This window comes from Drosophila willistoni (genome assembly GCF_018902025.1).
Source record: "Drosophila willistoni isolate 14030-0811.24 chromosome 2L unlocalized genomic scaffold, UCI_dwil_1.1 Seg72.1, whole genome shotgun sequence".
Taxonomy (NCBI): Eukaryota; Metazoa; Arthropoda; class Insecta; order Diptera; family Drosophilidae; genus Drosophila; species Drosophila willistoni.
Window position 1 is genome coordinate 389635 of NW_025814049.1, and position 21977 is coordinate 411611.

The following is a 21977-nucleotide window of genomic DNA, read 5'->3' on the forward strand; positions in this document are numbered from 1 at the left end:
TAAACCAAGGTGAGCGGCGACACCTTCTTGACGACAATTGAATTTGTTGGACGATTGCCCACAAAGACCTTGTGGGGCAAGAGGTTTTCCAGCTCATTGCCACACACGCCGGCCTGATCAGCGTCTTGCCCTGCATTAAAGCCTCCGCTAGGAGCTGGGCTAGGAAATTCAAGAGTAGCTGCTTTAGCATAGGCTACGTGGCATCGTTAATAACAGTAGCTCCAATAATTTCCATATTTAAGGATATTAAAGTCCCTGCTGCTGTCTCCTCTTTGGACTCGTTGGCAACGACGGCAGTTACCACATTTTGAGGCTCTTCTGTGACCATGGGTTCCAGTACAGTTATTTTCTTGACTTGCTGCTGTTGGTAGTTGTAAAGGTCAGCGTCTGTGTATTTTTGGTGGGTGAAGTCGCTGGCGTCAATATTGGTATTAACCATAGTGACTATTTGTAGCTGCTGTCATTTTGACCGATTTTTCAATGCTTTTGTGCTGCTGAACAATCCACCAGATGTGGTGGGGCAGCGACAACGCCATTTGCCACATTCGTGGCCAATTTAAGGATCTTATTGGCCGTTGCATTGGCAGTCATTAAATTGCTAACAGACTTTTTATACCCTTGCAAAAAGGGTATATTAATTTTGGTCAGAAGTGTGCAACGCATAGAAAGAAGCATCTCCGACCATATAAAGTATATATATTCTTGATCAGCACGACGAGACGAGTTCAAATAGCCATGTCGATCCGTCCGTCTGGATCAACGCAAACTCCTCCTAGACCGTAAGAGCTACAGAGCTGAAATTTTGCATGTAGGCTTGTATATACTGCAGGGGCTGTATATCTCGGATTCAGTCGGATCGTACCACTATATCATATAGCTCCCATACAAACGACAAAGTCACAAACAGTGACTTTTCTTAATAACTTCGTTATTTTCTGAGCTAAAAACGACTTTGCCAAATTTGATCAAGATCGGGTGACTATATCATATAGCTCCTATAGGAACAATCGCTCGAAAACAGTGACTTTGATCAATATCTTCGTTATTTCCTATGCTAAGATTGTAGGCCGATCTTTCGCAAACATTAGACTTCTCATATAAAGCCTTTTTACACTTTGACTCATATTTCGAACAAAGTTTTATGAGTCTTCACGAAATTTTTACACAATATGTATTGGTTATACATCTATTTATTTATTAAATAAATATTCCATTGGCTGCTATAACCTTCTCGATGTTGCGACTCGAAGGAAGCATCGAACATGAAAAATAGTACCAAAGGAGTCGAACATCGAACGAAAGAGACATCCGGTAAGCCAGGGTTGTCAAGTTTGATTACACAATCTTATTTTTGAATTTACCGCGCTGGGCTCTTTAGCGCCTCCACTCGACCGTAATAGCGCCCTATAGCTTAGGAATACTGTGCCTATCGATAACTTCGACTAACAAAATGGCGGCTACTTAATTAGTTGTTGTTGTAGTTTTTTTCAACAAAAACTAAAAAAAACACCCAAATTATAAACAAATTGAACAGAAATTAACAAAAATTAAGCAAACACCGTGAACTAATGCTAAAGTGGCGATCAGTGTGCCAAAGAGAGAGAGCGCTACAATAATGAGAGTGTGAGGGAGAGCGTAAAACAGAGTGAACTAATACAGAAATCGAAATCGGACGTGCAACAAGTGTAAAGTATTTAAAAAAAAGAAACAAAAAATGTTTAACTATGCCATAAGGCCACCTGGCCGGAGGTAGTGGCCAGATTAATATACTAAAGTGGATGATTAAAATAAAACAAGGAGCACAATAAACTCTCTTGTCTATTCTTTGCGTCGTCGTTGTCGTCTGCACACGTAACCTTGTGGGCGCGTAGCACGGAAGCTGGCTGTCTGGCTTGGGCTTGGGCTTGTGTGGCATACACATTGTGTGCTCTTGCCGTTTGCCTTTTGTATGTATGTGGTGAGAATGAGAATTGGAATTAGGAATTGTGCGATTCGATTTATAACAAATTCGTCTCGTAAATTACAGCAGACGTCGATTCAACTAAGGAATTTAATTCATCCCCATCAGAGAGAGAGTAAGAGATAGAGAGAGCAAGAACGAGAGACGTCGGGTACGTCAAAATACGGAGAATATGGAACAGTCTGCACCAGGAGCTGGACCTGGCAGTGGTGATAGTAGTAGTGGATCTGTGGCTAACGAACAGCCACAGACAAAGAGGCAAAAAATTGATAAGCAATTGAAGACGCCACAACCACCGCCACCGGATATACTCGATAGCAATGGGAATACGAATCATAATAAAAATCATCATTTATGCTCATCTCTATCCTCATCCTCCACCCATTCGCTCTCATTGCCGAGCAGCTCGAATAATTCACCAACCACAACGCCGTGCAGTTCGAGAGCCACTTCCTATGCCCAGCTGGAGGCGGTTGATGCTGCCACAGGTGCCGCAGGCACCAAGGATGAAGTTGATCGTGCCGCCAAATTGCCAGACTTACTGACCACGAACACCACAAATAGTTTAAGTAGTTTAAGTAATAATTTAAGTAAATCGCCTCCAGTTCCAGCCGATGAAATGTTAGAGTTCGAGCAATCCCTCACCCGGCAGTGCCTGTGTGGTGTGTCAGAGCGCACGCTTCGCAAACCCTTTCAGTCCCATTACTCACACGACTCCAATGGTCAGAAACGGATAGCCAATCTGCGGGAGTGGCCCACCAACAAGCTCCTGCAATTCCTTTCTAATCTGCAGCTCCTCTTCGATATATATCTAAAGCAAAACTCAAAGGGATTCATTTGTACACGCATCATGGATGTCTGCGATGCTCTGATACGCAACGATCACAAACTGATCGATGAGATCATTGTCCTGGCCGGCTATAATAATTCCTATGTGCAATTTCTGGCAGGACGTGTGCTAGCCGCATTTCTGGTGATTGCCAAACAGGAACTGAATGATGAGTGGCTACAAAAGATTATTGATCAGCTGTTTAATTTTGACCAGCTGGATCAATCGGCCGTACAAAAGATTCACTTTAGTCTGGACATTATTAAGAGAATTGTGGAATGGAAGGATATTGAGTTGCATCCCCTTGAAGACGAATGGACGGCGACGACGACGACGACAACGGGGTCAACGACAGCAGTGGCGTCAACAGCTGAAGCGTCTGTGAGCTATATGCATTTTCCAGTGCAGGATCAACCGCTGGCCACAAACTATTTCGCGCTACAGTTTCGCGAAGAGGGATCTGAAGATATTGAACCGTCTGAGGAGGAGCACAGAGAGCGGGAAAGGGAAAGACCCAGACGCTCGCTGTACCATGAGGAACAACAGCAAACTACACACTCCACCGCCTCGCATCCGAACGCCACTGGCTGTCATGTGGTGACCCTCACCGATTCGGAAAGCTTCGATACAACGCACCTGAAATGTATTACCATTCAAAAGTTAGAGCACAAATGGCCCACCCTGGTAAAGAATATGTCGGAGCTGATGTCACCAGCCGCTACTGTTGCCACCACGGGGAATCATCAGTATGCAGCCGAGCATTGTGTGCTCAATTTTCTGCAGCTGTGGGAGAACATCATTTCCGTGAAGGCAAATTTGTCCATCGATGAGACACGACCATTCTATGCCCAGTTGGATAAATTTGAGCTATTGCTCAATCACAATCTATCGTGCACCGTTTACAAGCAAATGCTGTGCCTATTCAACGAGGCTCTCTGCTATGGCTCCACACTAGCGCTGCAGGACATGCTGCCCGAGGAGACATGCAAACTGGCCCATCAGATTGTCTGCCATGTACGTGGATTTCGTATATTCGAGTCGTTGCCGCGCCGGCAGCCGGACAATATGGTCAGTCTATTGGGCTATCATGGTAGACCACTGAACTATCCCATCAATGGCCTAGTGGGACAATTGTCCAACCATTCGGATGCCCTTCAGATGCAAGAGGGCACAAATGCTGTGCCACCGGCTGTCGAAATGGACAAAACCCTGTTACAAAAAATGGTCCTATTGGTGCTCAAATCGATAGCCGTTACCGTCAAGGAGATACGCAGTGATTCCTCCGATTCTTCCATAGATTCCACTGACTATGATATTCAGGATATGCTTCTAATCGAGAGATCCATACGCGATGTGTTAAGCAAACTGGAGACGTTCATTAAGCAAACTTTGGAATTTCATCCAGAGTGTCATTTCAGTAAGATTCTGATACATTTATTTGACGATCAGGATGATCATTTAATTGAGGCCATGGTGTGCACTCTGGATGTGACATCGGGCCTATCGTTTCGTAATAATGCTTTCCACGAACTGGTGGCCATGCTGAATCCAGTATATACATTCCTCGAATTTCTTAAAATGATATCGAATAGCTCCGATTTATTGTTGGATTTGCTTGTCAGCAATGAGACCTGTTTCCTGCTCTATCTGTTGCGTTTGCTCAAATACATACGCATGAATTGGACAAGTTTTGTGCACAGCTGTCACAGCTTTGGAATGGGAAATGCCATGCTGGATGAGGCCATGGGTGTTCTTATACGGCTGCGTCTACAAATATCCCGCCTGGTTTCACGTCAATTATATCCGTATGACATATCGCCGGTGCTGCGACTTCTCGAGAGTTGTGAAAGTCTCTACGAGGGCAACGAGCTTAGTTAAATATATATAATTAATGAATTGTCTATTCCCGTTTAATTTTTACAAATTTTGTTTTTTTTTTTTTTGTAATATGTAATGTGTGTGCTCTTTAAAATACGTAATTTATTTTAATTTAATATGGAAATAGCCGAAACTAGCACAAAATCTGATAAAAAGCCTTAAACTATATATATTTTCAAATATATATGTATGTAGATTCTATATAGATTAGATCTATGATCGATTCCATTTTACCATTCACTAACTTACTCACTCACTCACTCACCAATCGTGCCGATGCTGATGCCTTTTTTTACTCGTACATAAACAAATTTGTATGTAATTTCTTAGTAGGTACTGAATTCCAAAACAAGAAAGTAAATTTTAGTCTAGAATTGTTTTTAAATCTCTTGCCCTTAAGTAGGATAATCGCTCATTTGGTGCAATTTTTATAAACAAAAAAGAAAAAAAAAAAACAGAATGAAACTTGAGAGATTTGTGTATAAATTGTGTCTTAAAACTAATTGCCAGGGCGTAAATAGAAATGTATTTTTTACTTGAACATGAATAATATATATATATATAAAAAACTGCTTAATTAAGTGAGAGACTCGAGTCTTAAGTCGTTTAATTCGTTGTGGAAGTTAAGTATTAATGGCCATTTCAATGACGATTTATCATGCGTACACGACGCTTGGAAGAGTCGGGAAGTGTTGGATTCGCTGTGTCTGGCCCAAGTGGCAAGGGGGCCAAACTTGACAGACTTATAACCGATCCGCGCTTAACCAGCTGGGCGGAATATGGATTAATATTGATGGGCACCGAAGACCGACGATTCATAGGCGTAGCTGCTGGAGTGGAAAACATATAGACTGATAAGACATCTTAAGCTATCAGGCAGATTTAAGATGCTTACGGGCATCTCCTCCTCCTCCTCCACCGCCTCCAGCTAGAGCAGCAATGGGCCAATATAATGGCACCATGGGCTGGTGTCGACCTGTGGCTACTTCCGCTGCAATTGTATACTTATAGCGATCCACGGATATGGAACGGGCTTCTCTTAAAATCGCTTGCCTACGCTGCAGCAGAGGCGAATCATCCGGAACTATTTTTATTAGGGAAAAATATTTTGCAAAAACGAATTGCATATAATATAACACATAGAAAAATTGTAGCTTTTGATAGTGATCACAGGAAAGTAGACAATAATTTTATTTTTTACTTAAACACACACACATATATGTATATATAGTATAACATTTATAAATAGAGGACAGAATATAAGGATATATATATATATAGTATATATACAATCGCATCAGTACAGTTTCACCGAAATGTGAAGGGATTATAGGGTATATAGTATAGTTATAGCACACGTACATACATAATACTGATAGAAGATTGGGTGCACTTACAATTTTAAAAAAAAAAGTAATAGAAAAGAAAATGAAACATTTTTTATTTTGTTTTTTTGCATAGAATATAGAAAGTTCAATATAATGCATTTTCCGAAAAAGTCAGAAAATGTTTGTGTTTTGTTGTATATAAAGTTTTTTTTTTTCTTTTGGACAGCAGGTGAGTAGTGGGTGCTACATAATACACAGAAAGTCAAGTTTAGTATAGTGTAAAACAATTAGCATTAACAATAAGTTTAAAAAAAACAAAAGGCGTCTACACTGGCTTTAATCCCATTATCTATATCGAATTCTAGCGACCGATCTCAGTGTAGGCACCGCTTAAAATTTATATTGTAGTTACTGTTTGTGTTGATCCCTTAAATTATTTAGGACGATTCATAATCATCTTAAAACCCTTAAAACTTGGGCAAACTTTTTGCTGAAATACCTTTTGAGGCCCGCCGATCTTGCTTATGGGCCTGGGCATAGGATTGTAGGGAGCAGCGCCTCAAACGTTTATCTCCTTTATTCTGCTATAAGCAAAAAATTCAATACAAATTCACCAAAATAAATTAATTTGTTTTTAATATAATAATTACCGATTTATAATGCTGATTGATATCAGAAGCAGCCTTTAACAATAAATAGATAAACACCAAAGCAAAGAGATAAATAATTGGTTCCGCTGTATTCGATTTCTTTGTGGAATCCTTTTTTTTAGTTTCCAAATGTTTGCCATTTTTTGAGTTCTTATTACGTTTCAGACTTTTAAGCGGCGAAAATGTCTTGGCTGATGTCTTTAGATTGTCACCATTATACGGTTTGGATATGTCTTTTTGAAAAATTTGTAACTTTGGACAGGTTGGTTTGTCTTGAGATTCCAGTTGGCTCTCATTTTCTGTTGAGGGTGGCAGATTAGAGGCAGCCACGCCTGTTTTTACATAGTATATATAGTTGCGTTGCAATCCGGCCGCCGTTAGATAGATAGTACAAAGTACTATGAGAATGCCCAAGGGCACTACATGATGATTATTGTTTGTATTATTTTTGCTCAGCGATTTAATTTCCTCCTCAGAAATTGTTTTTTCCTTTGCCAACGATTTCATTTCTCATTAAAGAGAGGAAGTCTCTTTGTTGTTGTCTTTGTTTGTATCGCTCTGTATTGATTCACCAATTGACCGAGTCCTAGTTCTTTTCAAGTGGGGAAAATCGATAAGGACTGACTGAATGACGACGCATTACACATTGACTTGAATTAAATTGAAGCTATCGCTGACAATTGTTGCATCTGATAAAAGTTTATATTTACTTATTATGTTGTTTAGTTTATTTTAGAATTTTTTATAGTAATTTTAACAATAGATTAAAAACTGATTTTTTAGAGCAAATACTCTGCTCTCTACGGCGTACACAATTTAGTGTATATATGAAACATGTTAATGTATATGTTTGTATGTATGTATATGCACAATTTAGCTTATGAAATACGTTATTTTTTAAAAAATTGCATTTGTTTGGAGTTTTATTTTTTATTTAGCAAATGCTGCGTCTCGGAAAATGTTGATGATAAATCAGTTAACTGATCAAGAATATCTGAAAAATTTAAAAAAAAAATTCCATTAAATGTTGGGACACGAAGAAATATGAAAAATTTTATTTTTACCGCTAATTTGCAAATTGACCGATTGATTATTGGTTATAGATTTATAACGTTTACGACTCTCGGCTATATTCTGACGCTTGAACATCTGTGTTCGAAGACTTTCTCCTAAAATTTAATAAAATTAAATAAAACTATCAAATGATTAACTATTTAAATACTTACTTCGCCTTACACTAGCATAAGCAGTCGATTTCATTGATTTGTTTTTCTCGGTTGTATTTTCTTTTGTAGTTTCGGTTTCTACAGGTTTCATTTGTCTTTGATTGCGACTTCTACGCTCCCGTGTGTCGTAGAGTATGCTTGTTTGACTTGGTAATATGCCCGAAAGATCGAGTTTAGCTTCATTTGTCTGTGCTAAAGACTGTTGGGTTTCTTCTTGTGGCATTTCTTCTTTTGTGCCTGTTTGTAAGCAGCTGTGCAGTTTTCGGAGAATACTTCGCATTATTTTGAATCGTTTGATAATACGTTGTGGCTCCACTTGCGCTGCACACATCAGGATAGCCTTACATTCTCGCCACATTCTTACAAATTGCTGAAAATATTCCACACCTCTGCCACATTTGCTATCCTTCAATACCTTCTCATTGACGGTCAGTTGGAAATGCTCCAACAGCAGCATGGCCATTTGATTCAAGTCCATTAAAGGCGTCTTTTTGAAATTCTTCTCGGCCAATTGTATGCCATCTGTGAGTATATCCAAATAACAACCCACCAGAGCTCCACTATCAATGATCTCGTGCATAGCAGTTTTGAATTTCATCATTTCTTCATTGAAATGCTGTTCTAGAATCTCCGAGTGAAGATCAGTGCCACTGGCTTGCAGTGAGGGTATTAAGCTGGTGTCCAATGATTCAAATGAGGCCAAACAACTACGTACTATGGTCTTCACTGCAACGAAAAGAAAAATGTTATAAATTGATTTTATTTTTAAAATAAAATATGGCTACTTTTGAGATTGGGTGCAAATGCCACTGCAAATACGCCAATTTGCATGGCACGATCAATATTGACATCAAAATCGGCTATGAAATCATCCGATAAGGAAGTATCGCCCTGTCTAAGGACATTCCGGATTTTGTCAACTGAAAATTTTTCAGTATCCAAAAAACACTGGAATACCAAACGCAAGAGGGCCTCATTAATGAAATCCTCCAATTGATATAAAGCTTGCTCCATGGTCATAGTTTTCAATTTGATATTTGAAGCTGAAGACGAGGTCTGGCATTCCGCTTGAAAGGCTCCGAATTCTCGCATTACCTGGTAATAGAATGTAATTAGTAGGGTATACATATTTGCCTAAAGCCAAATTGATACCTTTTGACACAGAGCACTCAAGGCTCGCTTATCCTCCTGCAAGGCTACATTAGCAAAGGATAAAGTTTGGCTCAACACAGAATCGATGGAGCTACCAACGCGTCTGCATAGATGCATCGTATCCTTGGGACACGACAGGATCTCAGACACATTGACATAGCTATTCTCCTCATTATAATTGCTGAATGGAGCAAGCGTATCTAAAATTGAATCTACAAGATCAAGAAAAGACTGTCCTTCTGTATTCAGAACTAGCTCATCCTGTTTGGAATTCTTATCCGGACATATGCGTAGCATACGCTTCAGACACCATCTCGCACGTTCCACAAAATGATGATGACTAGCCTGTGGAAGATCATCAAGATCAACTGAATCACTAGTAATTCTTCTTATACTTACAGCAATTTTAGCGTCGCATGATTTCTCTACCTTCACGATATTCTCTAGTTGGCGAATGCAGATCATAATCTGGGTTAGACATAGACATATCAATTCCACTGCCTCATTTTGAATAGACATGTATTTATGAACCGCCGAAGAGAATTCCAAGAGAGCGGCACAAAAGTTCTATCGAAAGAAATAAAATTTAACAAATTAAATTGTTCCCGATCAGAAACTGATCTCCGCGAGGACTCACATTTAACCAGTTCATGCGTTTATTACTGTCATCAGAACATTTACTAAGTTCTAAAAGACAGTTTTCAAGTTTGGCTCTCAGCAAGTTCATCTTTTACTTAATTTTTAAGTATATCCTTTGTTATACTTTTCGGTAAATAATGCCTTTTTTTGAATCTTGGCTTGGGGCATAAGCGCAGGAAGGGGGGTTATATTTATTTTAGGCAATCAAGCCAAATATACCAAATATGATGTCAAAAGAAACATTTTTTATACGTAAGCACGACAACGTGATTACGTTTTCTGCATTTAGTGCTTGGTTTTTGTCAAATAATTAAATTTAATTGCAAAAAAAAAATCCAAAAATGTGCAATTCAAAAAATAGCCAAAACAGTTTGTTATCGAATCGAGATGAGCTCTTCAAGAACTAATTACAATCGAATACGCAGAACTGGCGGCAAAATGGCTGAATTGGGAGCACTGTTTCCGAGTGGCCTTTGGCCAGAAGTTAAATTGGCTACACAAATTAGATAAAATTCTTTAAAATCTATTACAAATCATAAAAGAATCAAAAAAAGATAAGCTCTAATCGAAGGACAGTGAAGCGAGAAGCCCGAAATGAGACAGCAAGCATCTAAGGAAGTCATATCCAACGAACAAAAGCGAGAACAGTGACGTTGTGTAACAAAGTCTCAAAAGAAAGAGAAGTAGGCTTATTCAAAAAGGGGTTGTGGGGGTATAAAACCTGACAATCAGGTAAAACAAAAGAAAACCTATAAAAATAAGGAAGAGGGAAATATCCACGACCCATCCCCCAAAACACTGGAGGCGCACACACCCACCAATCAGTTGATAACCACGGGCAGGTTCGTTTCAGCTATTTATAAATCCCGCGAAACATGCGACTGCAATTGATTTTCGTCAGATATGCACACATTCATAGTATACGAAGTGTGTGTGCATATATAATATAATATCTTTCTATAGTTTCAGGGACAATACGGCGGCCGGCGTAAGTGGCAGCTGCTTTTCACTTTCATTTGTCTTATTGCCAAAGAATATATTTGTCCTCAAATATGGTAATCACTGCATCCACTTGCCGAACAGAGACGGTTTTCGATTATAGCTGGGGTCACGTGGTGGCTGCCTACTGGAATCGTTATCCCAATCCGTCCAGCACTCATGTATTAACCGAGGACACAATTCAACGAGAGGTGCGAGATGGTAAATTATATTCCCGTCGATTGTTGTCCAAGACAAATCCCGTTCCCAAGTGGGGAGCGCGTTTTTACAATAACGCGCCTGTGAAAATTGTTGAGGATTCAGTTCTAGATCCGGTTAAAAGGACATTTACCACATTCACCAGAAATTTAGGCATGAAGAAAATAATGGTAAGCAGATAAACATTACTGTTTATTAGTTTTATGTTTAGTAAATAAATACAAATTATTCTTTCAGAAAGTAGACGAGATAGTTGTATATACTGAACAGAAAGATGGCAGTACATTGGCCGTCCGACGAGCCTACATCAGTTCCCAAGTCTTTGGTTTTTCTCGGGCCATCAGAGCGTTTGGAATTGAACGGTTTAAGTCTAATAGTAACAAAGCCTCCAATGGGTTCAATTATGTCTTACGACGAATGTTCCCGCAACATCAGCTCAATACGTCCGCCACAACATCATCAACTGGTAATGCGTCCGTCGCATCGCAACAGCAGGGTGAATCAATAGTTAACACTCCAAGCCACAGCAACACGGAGACATTGAAGAGTGCCGCGAAAATTGGATATGAATTCATGAAAAGTCATGCCACTAAAATTGCTCAATTGTTCTCGGTTAGAAATTGATAGATTGAATCGATTGAAGAAACAGTACCAGGGGAAACAAACCTGTCATTCCATTGCTGATAAGTGAAACAGCAAGAATAGATTTTGAGAACGAAGGCACTTTTCATGCTGAACAAAGGCAAAAACGCAATAACATTCTTTTTCAATTTGTTAAGAGTGTCAGATCATTTGAGTACTTTTCGCACCTATTACTTTATATTATATCGTAAACTTTGATAGGCCAGGCCCTCTTTTAAAATTTCATTTTTTTTTTTTGCCACAAACCTTTTTTATACATACATACACATATATTTTGTTGAAAATACAAACGGATCTGCAAAATCTATAATTCGCGCCACAGATGTTATAAAGTAAATATGTACATTTGTACATAAAAGAGAAATGATAAAAATGCTGGCGGTTGTGGCTCACTTAGCATTTTTCAAGCCAAATTAAATCTTAATTGAACAATTCAAATATAATTGAGATTTTAAATCGTTTTCTGTTAATTATTATTAAGAAAAAAGCGTTTACAAAACTTAACCAAATTGGATTGCAGAAAAACATTAATTGAAAAGCGCATAACGAAAACTACAATCACTTAATTGTAAAATCATTTGTAAAGTTTTGTTTTCTTTTTAAAAAATAGTATTAGTATTAAGCTATTAATACAATAAACGTTTATGAATGTAGAAAAAAGTAAGCAATAAATTGTAGAAATAAAAAGATATATGCCGAGTCTCTCTTATAAATATTCAAAATATACATATAAAATCAGCCATGGATTTTACAGAGCGGCACTTTTGCAGCATGTGCCATCTCCATCGCTATTTTTTGGAAAAATAGTCACCCTGTATTGCATCAGCTGTTTTTGTCTGCATGCGCAAAAAAAAACAAAACAAAAAGGTTGTTTTGCTGAAAGTTGTTTAAATGTAGCTCAAATTGAAATATATTTGAATAAAAAATGGATTATGACGAACGTAGTAGCGATGGCAGCTCCTCCAGCGCTGCACAGGACACATTTTCCCGTACAACGGCATCAAAAAGCGGGCCGAATCCTTCCATTATGCCAATTAGCATTCTACCGAAGCACATACAATTTCCAGACCACTCCAGCACTACGGAATGTTTAAGTGAACTAATAATGTCTGCCTTCACCATGGGTGCAGCAATTGTTCAGTTTATTAACATCTATCGCACAAATTGGTGGCTTCCACAATCCTTTACCAAGCACTTGGTGGTGAGTAGTAAATGTTGTAATGTCAGTAATGAGGGAGAATAACATAATTCGTTATCCTTACAGAACATAGAGCTCATCGATCCGTATCTACGGTATTTCATACTCATTCTCAACACACGAAGGTTTTTATATTCTGTTTTGGTGGTCAAATGGCGACATCGTTACTGGATAAGATTGGGAGTCAAATACGGATTTGGTGGCTTCGTGCAGTTGTTACTAGCGTACTGTGCCTGGCGATTATATCAGAAACATTCCCTGTTACTCCTCTTCTACTTAAGTTATCCGTAAGAAGCAACCGCTCGATTAGTTTATCTAAAGTTAATGCTTATCTTAAATTTCTTTAAAGGGTCCTCGTATATCTACTTATCTTTGGCTTTCAATTGGAGCCATTTTTGCGCACAAGATTTGAGCTTCCTGGTGTTTATATCAATGACCTACCCGTTCATAGTTGTACGACCAATCCGCAGCAGATTCGCGAAGAGATTGAGACCTTGCGACACGATTTCAACAAGAGATTTAAACAACTTATATTTACATCTATGCTTAATGCATATTATAGTGGTCTAGTGCCCTGTTTTTTGGCTATGAGCATCAACTACAACGTCATGAGAGCGGCTCAACACTGCATCATTGTGTGCCTGGGCGCTTTTAGTTTATCCTTTGTGTTTCTGTATCCGGCTAGGTACAGCGATATTTTACACCGGGCCACTTTACATTTGGGCTGCTGGCACCGAATGGATGCCGCCGACCCTAATCCCTCGCAGCTTATATTGGCTGCCAATGCCTACACCTGGTCAAAGTATTTAATCTATCCGCAAAATACGGTGGTCAAGCACAACGGTGGACTCTATCGCAGTCAGGGACCAGTCACAGTTGCCATGCCTGGTAATGGTAGTCATGTACGGTTTTACGTAAGTCTAAAATAAAAAGATTTTAACTACATTTCATTAATTTACTTCTCTATTTCCATGCAGAAACTCTTCCATAATCCAACTGTGATCTATTCCACATTAGCTACACTCCAGGCAGCTGTTCTACTGGTGGAAATCGCCTCTCTTAGCTCAACTAGCATTGAATGGCATTTTGTTTTGTCCATTAGTTTTGTGGCCTTCACCAGTATGGGAGCATTCTTTAAGCTGGTCAGGGACTATCTTATAACCAAGCATCTGTACAAGTCGGAAGCCAATAATTCCAAAGAACCCATTTATAATTGAAATATGAAAACAACAAAATGCATTTTTTACCTTAAATTATAATTAAAATTTCCGCCATAACAAATACATCGATGGTTATCGCAAATTAATCGAAGTCGGCGAATTCAATTTGGCATGGCAAATTTAATTTGGAACGGCAAATTCAATTTTGACCGGCGAATTCAATTGCAATTTGTTTTCCGATTGGAAAGAAATATTATTTATTATCTCATTAAATCAACAAATATTATTTACTACACAATACAAGAAGGCGGATTAAAATAATTAAATTATATTAAGTTTTTGTTTGTGTAATATTTAAAAAAAGAACAAAAACCAAAAATATTTACATAGTGCAAGACAAGAGAGTGGCAAAAAAGACAAAAATACAAATAAATTAAAAATTTTTAGTTTTAAAATATATATTGCAACTTCCTGCTTAATCTCTCTCCGCCGGGAGCAGCATAGAGTGCGTCATCTATAAGGAAAATACTCGAAATCGGAAAACTTTGTGGCTGAGAGGATTGGTCTTGGGCGGAGGCGGATAGGATTAGATATGCATTCATTTGCAACAAATGGCCATATTTGCGAGCCGATATGAACGAAAACTGCAATTGGATGATACCGAGGAGATAAGCTGTGAAATATCCACCGTTGAGGAAGTCGACGGTCATACGGTAAGTTAACAGAAAAAATGCACAGGAAAAATCAATAATTTTGCCTTTGTTGATGATTTCATGTTTTTCTGCATGTGTGCGTGTACATGTACATGTACTGTTGTAGGAGTACTTGCTGCGCGTACAGAGGGGGCCGAATAAGGAGAATTCCTGGAATGTCCTGCGCCGTTACAATGACTTCGATAAACTGCATAAATGTCTACGTATCTCTGGCATCGAATTGCCGCTGCCTGGCAAACGTTATTTTGGTAATATGCGCCCGGATTTCATAGCTGAAAGGAAAGAAGCACTGCAAATCTTTATAAATACCGTACTAATGAATCCCATATTGGCCTCATCGCTGCCGGCCAAACGGTTTGTGGATCCCGAGAGCTATTCGCAATCATTTCATGGTCAGTTAAATGGTCACAGTAATTAAAACAAAGCATATGATTTATTTTACATGGCATAAGAGCTTTGCTTCATTTATTTATATCAATGTAAACGTTAATACTTTGAACCATATGCCTACAAATTTAGAATTAACTGGCATAGGAAAATATTCTTCAGTTATTTAAACTATTACTCATTTTCAATCATTATTTAAAGCCTCCATCGATTACATATGTACATAGATTACAATTAAGTTAATTATATTATTTTTTCTTGCAGATCATGCTATGCAAAATGCCATGCTCTGCCTGCGCAATGACACAATGTGGGCACTGGGACCCACTATGGGTGCCATAGGTTGGCGTCTACGTAAACATTATTTTAAGGTCACACCAAAGCCACCAGAGAAGAGCGGCAGCAGTAAATTGCTTGTCAAGAGTGGCTCACAGACGCATCAAAGCAAACATTTCGCTTCAGGCTCTGGCAATAGCAATGGCAGTGGTAATTCCATGGATGCTGGCAATCTAGATCCACAGGCTGAAATGGTAGCCGAATGGTTGGAATATGGACCCGATAAATTGGTTGATGAAAAGGAAATAAGTGGCATACTAAAGAGTCTAATGGGTCTGCAGCATCCACACATTGAACCCATAGTCCTGGCCGCTCACACTGAAAGCGGTTGCCTGGTGATCCGGCGGTAACTACTTTGCATTTCCTAAATGAGTCGGAGTTATAAACAATTAATTTTCTTTTAGATTCCACAAGCATGGTTCGTTAAAGGATATGCTCTGCATGGTTACCACCCCGAAGAATCCATTTTTAAATAAATATGGGAACCCTAAGGGACGCACTGCGCTCTCCATGAAACAAGTGGCCACTTATGGAAGACAGATTTTGGACGCTTTGATTTTCCTCCATTCCAAGGGATATGCTTATGGTAAAATAATAAACGAAAAGATATTCGGGTTTAAATTAACTGCATTTTTTTCAATATGTCAGGTCATCTACATGCCGGCAACGTTGTGATAGTTGATGACTGCGTGAAACTGTTGGATATAGAAAATTATGTGCTGGGTGTTCCAGCTTTCTATAGGCCATTCTTTATGCAGCACAGTAAAATTCATGCCATAGAGACAATTGATGTTTACTGCTTTGGCCACGTTCTGTTTGAAATGGCCATGGGTTATCCCTTGCAAGAATCGGTAGTCCGTCAAATAAACGAATGCCCCGAAGCGCTAAGTGAGTTAACACTTAAATATGCCTTTAATGCCTTTAAATGGTTTTGCTTTTGTACTATTTCCAGAATGTCTGCTGGAGAGCATTTTATCGAAGGAAGCCTGTAAAGCTGGCCTGCCCACACTGGAGCAATTGAGTGCACATCGTTTCTTTAGCCAATATGCTACCCCATCTGCAGTTGCTGCCGAGAGTCAGGGTGGTGAGAAGCCCCACTTTAAACTCTCACTCAACGCAAAAGAATTACTGAAACAGGCAGCCATCAAGAGCGAAACACGTTTGCGTGACGAACAGAAATCGGTGAAGAATCAAAAGCGTATTGTGCGTGTCCAGGAGCTGATGAGCTCAGAGGAGGAGAAACGAAAATCCAAGCAAAAAGCAGTTAGTTGAAAAAACAAAAAACAAATATTTCTTGAAGTAGTTGCACACAGCTATTGAACAAAATGAAAAACACTTTCATTCTTTTTTGTTTCGTTTTTGATTTGTATTTCTTGTTTTTTATTTGCTGTTTTGAAAAAAACCATTTAGAAATTAGAGCACAAACAGTCCAAGCTAAAGCAGCAAGGCTCACTCCAAACAAACAATGGACGCTTGTCGCTAGTGGCTGCATCCTCTACCTCTACAACTTCTTCCAGCACAGCAACAACAGCAACAGCCGCTGCTGTTGGGCTACTAAACACGGCAGACTCGTTCAATCGCTCCGACAGCACACCAGAAGAGCCCACACTACTGGCCGGCCTAAAATGTAGTTATATCTATCGTATCTCACGCCATATATACAATTTTGTAGTGTTTTATTCTATATACAAATAACCTTTTTGTGGGTCGTTTGAGAATCAAGTTTTACTGAACAGAACAAACAAAACATCTCAGCATCTGAACAGCGTTCAGAGAAGCCTTGATTTATGACCTATTTGTGAAAACTATTCTGTTTCAGAAAAAGCAATTCTCAACCACCCGTAACAAGGCCACAGATATGATATTAAAGTTTCTACTTTGTACTAATATTTTCCACTCCTTTCGACTAGCTCCACCGCTTACTCCGGCACCGCACTTGTGTGGACAGCAGGGAGATTTACCCACCGCTGGCAGTAGCATGGCCAGTTCTGTGGGAAGGCAATCATCGACACCCAATATGCTATCCGATGACGGTGATGCCGGTGGCGAAGAGGATGAGCCCACACGTTCAGCTCTGCTCGAGTCGATTTGCAAATTCAATCGCGGCTCGCTGCGTAAAGTGCGATCCAATGACTAGTCGATGAAATATATGCAGCGAACCTATACAACTAAAAAAAAAAAATATATATATATATGTATACATATTTTTTGGACCAAATTGGCGTTATGAAATAACGGTGCCAGAAGAATACCAAAATATACAAAGAAACAAAAACACACATTTTTAGATGCATATTGGTAAAAACACACACACACAAACACACACTTGAAGATCAAGAATAGAAGTCGAAACAAAAAAGTAAAAAAACAATCCAGCATAAAACTATCTAAAACAAAACGAAACCCACTGAATATGAATATTATATATATGATTATTATAACATATTATCATTATTGTGTGTGTCCAACCCACAAATTTTATGTCTACAGATTATTCGAAAATTATATATACATATATAATAATCATACACACACACACACACACTTAGCAATCTTAAAGCTTTACATATGTGTCCACTTACACGACTGAGAAACAAATCTTTGGTACGAACTATAAAAAAAAAAACCTAGAAAAAGAAAAGATGAGAAACTATAAAAAAAAAACATTGAATATACATATAGAACTTTCCGATAACCTAACTATAAGTCTGCACCAAAATTTGCACTACGGGGCTACCACTATAAATATATACATATATATATATTTATAAAGATTTAGAAGCTATCATATGTATGTACAATGTATGTTAGATTGTCCAATTGTAAGTCGTCCCTTGTTGATGCGCGTTTTTATTATCTTTTACACACTCACATGCATACATACCAAAAGGATAATCTATATTCAATTTATATATATGTATATTCCCTCGTTTGTTTTTAATTTTATAAAGCTTTATGTTCAGTTTATCCCTTCCTGTTTCCAATATCCCTAAAAATTGGCAGTGTTTAAAAAACACTTGAACGTTAGAAAAGCCGCATATAAATTTTGGAGTCTTGGACTAGCCAATAATTGTTCTGTTTTGTTTTATTTAAATCTTTTTATAACGAAATGTTTTTTGTATGTACATGTATTTGTATGTCTGTATGTGGTTTACAATATAATTATCGAATATATGTGCGTGTATACTTGATGTTTGGTAGTATATTTTTTAAAATGAAGACTTGTGAACTTGATGAATATATCCACAAAAAGGAAAAAACCAAATGAAAATTAAATTATCATCCCCTTGTGTACTAATTGTGTATTAATTGTCTACTGACTGTGTTGATATTATATACTTTAGCCTAAAAAAACCACCATGAATCAAGAAACAATTCCATATACAAATGAAATAAGAAATAAAAACTAAACAAATATATGTACTATATATACATATATATATATATGTCTATGAACAATGTGTGTATTGCAAACCAAAAAAAAAAAAAGAGAAATAATAAAATGTAAAGTAATTTGTTGTTGTAAAAAGGCTTTGATTTCTTTTGCTTAAACTAAAATAACTGAATATTTCAGAAGTTCTAAACATACTAAGTATTTCTAGGAAATATTTTTTAAAATGTGACTAGGTTTTGATTTTCTATAGTAGATAGAAAGACAATCTAGTATCATAAGTTTTATCATTTCAATTTTAGAATACAACTTGGTACAAAATCTAGTGAAACAAATAATACAATTATCAGTTAACAATCATGGCTGATACACCGCCCGAAGGGGAACCTGTCACAGAGAATGTACAAACCGCTGGAGCGAACGCTGCTGTTGAAAGTGCTCCAAGCAAGGAGAAGGAGGAGAAGTCTGTTGCTGTCGCTATAAGTAAGGAAAAGCCAAGCAAGGGCAAAGACAAATCATCAAGAACTGAGGTAAGTGGCACACGACTGGCAGCCAAAAGTGTAGTTGAGAGATTGGGTCAATTATTGATTCAACAACAAGCAGCATGTAGTAGCGGCAGCAAATTGTCAGGGCAACAGGCATAGGGTTATGGATGGGTTTGGTGCCATTAACCATTTGTGGTTTTATGGCCAACCGCAACGCACTCGAGAGTCAGGCACAACATATTAAAATGGCTGCAGCTAAAAATTGGTCGGGCCTGGTTACTCTATGCTTGGGCCAGGAGCGTGAGAAGGTACATAAATACACGATTGATTTTTAGTCATTACGATAACATGGATATTTGATGTGATTTTAATGAATTGATGATGCTTCTAACATTTAGACAAGTCACGCATAGTCATTCGGCGCTGGTTTTTGGGGTTGTGGTTGGTGGGTTGGGAGGATTATTCTTCTACCTCTTCTTGGCCTAATGTTTAACATATTACGTTTTGATTTCTTCCATCATGCAGAAGCAGTCAACCAGCCAGCGGGCATCTCTAAGTAAATCCACAATGGGCGGGGTGACCAGCCCCCTTGGCCTGGCTGCCCAGCAAAAGGTAAGTTCTTATTGACATCACATCCTCTAATCCTTCATTGTCGATATTTATATATGCAGGCCACTTTGCGCTATATGCCCACATATCGTTTGGAGCCAAAGAATCCTTTAAAGAAAGAGCGCCTTGAGATTATAATTAAGGCCGTAATGAATAAGAGCTACAACGAGGAATATATGTTTCATCCAAAGCATTCGTTGCACATGGCCGCTCAGGTCAGCGAGGAGATTAAAAATCGCATCAAGCTTCAGAATTTTGATAGGTAAAAGTCACACGAAGAGACCGTTATTTTAGTATTTCTATATAATGCAAAAAATGTTCCATTTTCAGTATTTATAAGAAGAGATTTAAGGATATAAGTTAGGTCTTTAAGAAGCTTTAACTAGAATTTATTTTAAACTAAAATTTTTGCTTCCTTTTTAATCTTGTGAAAAACTATATATTTTAGTTGTTGTTTTTTTAACTCTCCGCAGATATCGTTATATAGTAATCGTTTCAGTGGGCGAATATCTAATGCAAGGTCTCTATTCCATGATTAACTTTCTATGGGATGCTGAGAAAGATGGTTTTGTGAGCTACGTTGTGGAGACACCAAGATATTTTGCCATTTGCACTGTATTTTATATATATTACGATTAATCCCAGATTCCAATATTTTGCTGCAAATGATTAAAAATTAATGTTAAAAAAACAATGATGGTTTTTATGTGTAAAACAAAAATAAGTGGGATGTAGGATTTTGGTTTTTTAAAAGGTTACCTGTTTCAATTTTTAAATTCTAAACTGATCTTCACTTTCACTATCATCAACACTCACAATATATAAAACACACACACACAGGTCACATAACTTTTTTTTTGGAATACGTTTATTCAATATTTTGTTTTAAATCATATCAGATAAAATATATGTATATGTAGCATAGTTTTATAATATTTAATTATGTTTGAAGTATAAACAAATACTTTTTTATTTTTCTTTTTTTTCGCAATTTCAATTCACAAACTTGGATCATTTTCTATTTGAGTTTTTTTTTTCTTGATTTCTCTAATACAATTTATTTTTTGTTTAATTTGAAATAAATATATATGTATATAGTTATGTATTATTATTATAGGCCATAACTTTCTTGATTTTTGTTCAATTACATAGTTTCTGTGGAGTAATTTGATATATATATGTATATATACTATATGTATCATATTTTAACCACACACAACACACAGAGAGACACACACACACACACACATAGACCTCATCATCATGCACTTCCTTAACTAAAATAAAACCATTCATCAAAATTATAAACAAAACACATCAACTGAACTTGAACTGAATTTGAACTGGAACATTTCGTTGAGTGCAACCACAAGAAAACTAATGTAACATTTGCCAAAAACCCAAAGAAAAATCAATTTTTTGACAACAAATGCCACACGATGTTCTCTTTTCGGATGGAATTTTGTTTGTGGAGGAGAACTTTTTAATTATTATAAATGTATGTATATATAGAGTGTATAAAGAACAAAAGTCAGAAATCACATAAAAATATTGTAGACACTTTCCATATTTTCTGTTTGTTTTTGAGAGAGGGGAGAACAGCACTTAACACTAACCAGGAAAAACCATTAAAAAACTGTGAAAAACGCACTTCAACTTTTCCAACTGCTTCAACGGGGGGGGAGGAAACGGAAAACTGATTTTGAGAAACTGAAACTTTTATTACATCACCACTTCTTGCATTTCACAAACGAACAAAAAAAAAAAAACCAAAACTTTGTTACCATTACTCTGATTTTCTCACCCACAATTGAAACAAGATTCATACGGCGGGATGATAGGACCCCGAGGTTCCCAATTTCAATTTCAACAACAAAAACTGTTAGTTTTGAGACATTGTCATTTCCATTTTAGTCATTCTTAATGTCTAATCAAATTACATTCATTCTTCACTGTGTTTTAATACTTTGACAGACTTGGACCGAACAGAGCGTTTTTAAATTCCTTTTTGGAAAACTTTTTGTCACTTGAAAAACTTCCTAAAGCTTCTCTTGGAAAGCATATAAAACTAAAATGATTTAAGAATTTTTGACGAAATATGAGAAATCAAAATTTTAAACAGCCCCGGGTAAACATTTTGCTTCGTTTTTTTTTTTTTGAAACTTAACACAATGCAATAATTTAAACACAAAACTGG

General features: G+C 37.6%; 7 protein-coding genes across 13 annotated transcripts; 5 read left to right on the top strand and 2 right to left on the bottom strand.

Annotated features, from left to right (window-relative positions):
• The first annotated feature begins 1510 nt into the window (after positions 1-1510).
• Positions 1511-5248, top strand: LOC6637917 (protein lines). Of its 4 annotated transcripts, none has more exons than XM_023182131.2 (2): positions 1511-1957; positions 2027-5248. In XM_023182131.2, the coding sequence occupies exon 2, from the start codon at positions 2133-2135 to the stop codon at positions 4665-4667; it is 2535 nt and encodes an 844-aa protein (XP_023037899.1). In that variant the 5' UTR covers positions 1511-1957; positions 2027-2132; the 3' UTR covers positions 4668-5248. The 4 variants fall into 4 exon arrangements, with proteins under 4 accessions (XP_023037899.1, XP_002061094.1, XP_023037900.1 ...); XM_002061058.4 differs by having other exon boundaries at positions 2030-5248; XM_023182132.2 differs by having other exon boundaries at positions 1511-1950.
• Positions 5042-7488, bottom strand: LOC6637916. 3 transcript variants are annotated; one of them, XM_023182145.2, is made up of 4 exons: positions 6646-7488; positions 6495-6576; positions 5563-5751; positions 5042-5497 (listed from the first exon to the last, which is right to left on the bottom strand). In XM_023182145.2, exons 1-4 carry the CDS (start codon positions 7150-7152, stop codon positions 5310-5312), a joined length of 966 nt encoding a protein of 321 aa, XP_023037913.1. In that variant the 5' UTR covers positions 7153-7488; the 3' UTR covers positions 5042-5309. The 3 variants fall into 3 exon arrangements, with proteins under 3 accessions (XP_023037913.1, XP_046866254.1, XP_002061093.3); XM_047010298.1 differs by having other exon boundaries at positions 5042-5494; positions 6495-6579; XM_002061057.4 differs by having other exon boundaries at positions 6495-6579.
• Positions 7489-7566: 78 nt separating this feature from the next.
• LOC6637915 (serendipity locus protein alpha) lies at positions 7567-9953 on the bottom strand. Its single transcript, XM_002061056.3, has 7 exons — positions 9661-9953; positions 9423-9590; positions 9024-9368; positions 8657-8966; positions 7872-8597; positions 7710-7814; positions 7567-7639 (listed from the first exon to the last, which is right to left on the bottom strand). The coding sequence occupies exons 1-7, from the start codon at positions 9748-9750 to the stop codon at positions 7569-7571; spliced, it is 1815 nt and encodes a 604-aa protein (XP_002061092.1). The 5' UTR covers positions 9751-9953; the 3' UTR covers positions 7567-7568.
• Positions 9954-10111: 158 nt separating this feature from the next.
• LOC6637877 (protein preli-like) lies at positions 10112-12192 on the top strand. Its single transcript, XM_002061055.4, has 3 exons — positions 10112-10504; positions 10626-11029; positions 11097-12192. The coding sequence occupies exons 2-3, from the start codon at positions 10715-10717 to the stop codon at positions 11481-11483; spliced, it is 702 nt and encodes a 233-aa protein (XP_002061091.1). The 5' UTR covers positions 10112-10504; positions 10626-10714; the 3' UTR covers positions 11484-12192.
• Positions 12193-12332: 140 nt separating this feature from the next.
• On the top strand, positions 12333-14005 carry LOC6637896 (transmembrane protein 39A). Its single transcript, XM_002061054.3, has 4 exons — positions 12333-12702; positions 12766-12986; positions 13049-13613; positions 13677-14005. Exons 1-4 carry the CDS (start codon positions 12427-12429, stop codon positions 13914-13916), a joined length of 1302 nt encoding a protein of 433 aa, XP_002061090.1. The 5' UTR covers positions 12333-12426; the 3' UTR covers positions 13917-14005.
• A 202-nt stretch (positions 14006-14207) lies between these two features.
• On the top strand, positions 14208-17784 carry LOC6637895 (PX domain-containing protein kinase-like protein). Its single transcript, XM_002061053.4, has 8 exons — positions 14208-14572; positions 14679-14964; positions 15224-15641; positions 15700-15881; positions 15944-16183; positions 16248-16558; positions 16706-16922; positions 17206-17784. The coding sequence occupies exons 1-8, from the start codon at positions 14471-14473 to the stop codon at positions 17430-17432; spliced, it is 1983 nt and encodes a 660-aa protein (XP_002061089.1). The 5' UTR covers positions 14208-14470; the 3' UTR covers positions 17433-17784.
• A 1157-nt stretch (positions 17785-18941) lies between these two features.
• Positions 18942-20474, top strand: LOC6637894 (dynein light chain Tctex-type 5). Of its 2 annotated transcripts, none has more exons than XM_002061052.3 (4): positions 18942-19216; positions 19697-19783; positions 19843-20042; positions 20254-20474. In XM_002061052.3, exons 1-4 carry the CDS (start codon positions 19046-19048, stop codon positions 20417-20419), a joined length of 624 nt encoding a protein of 207 aa, XP_002061088.1. In that variant the 5' UTR covers positions 18942-19045; the 3' UTR covers positions 20420-20474. The 2 variants fall into 2 exon arrangements, with proteins under 2 accessions (XP_002061088.1, XP_046866265.1); XM_047010309.1 differs by lacking the exon at positions 18942-19216 and adding an exon at positions 19357-19479.
• Positions 20475-21977: the final 1503 nt, after the last annotated feature.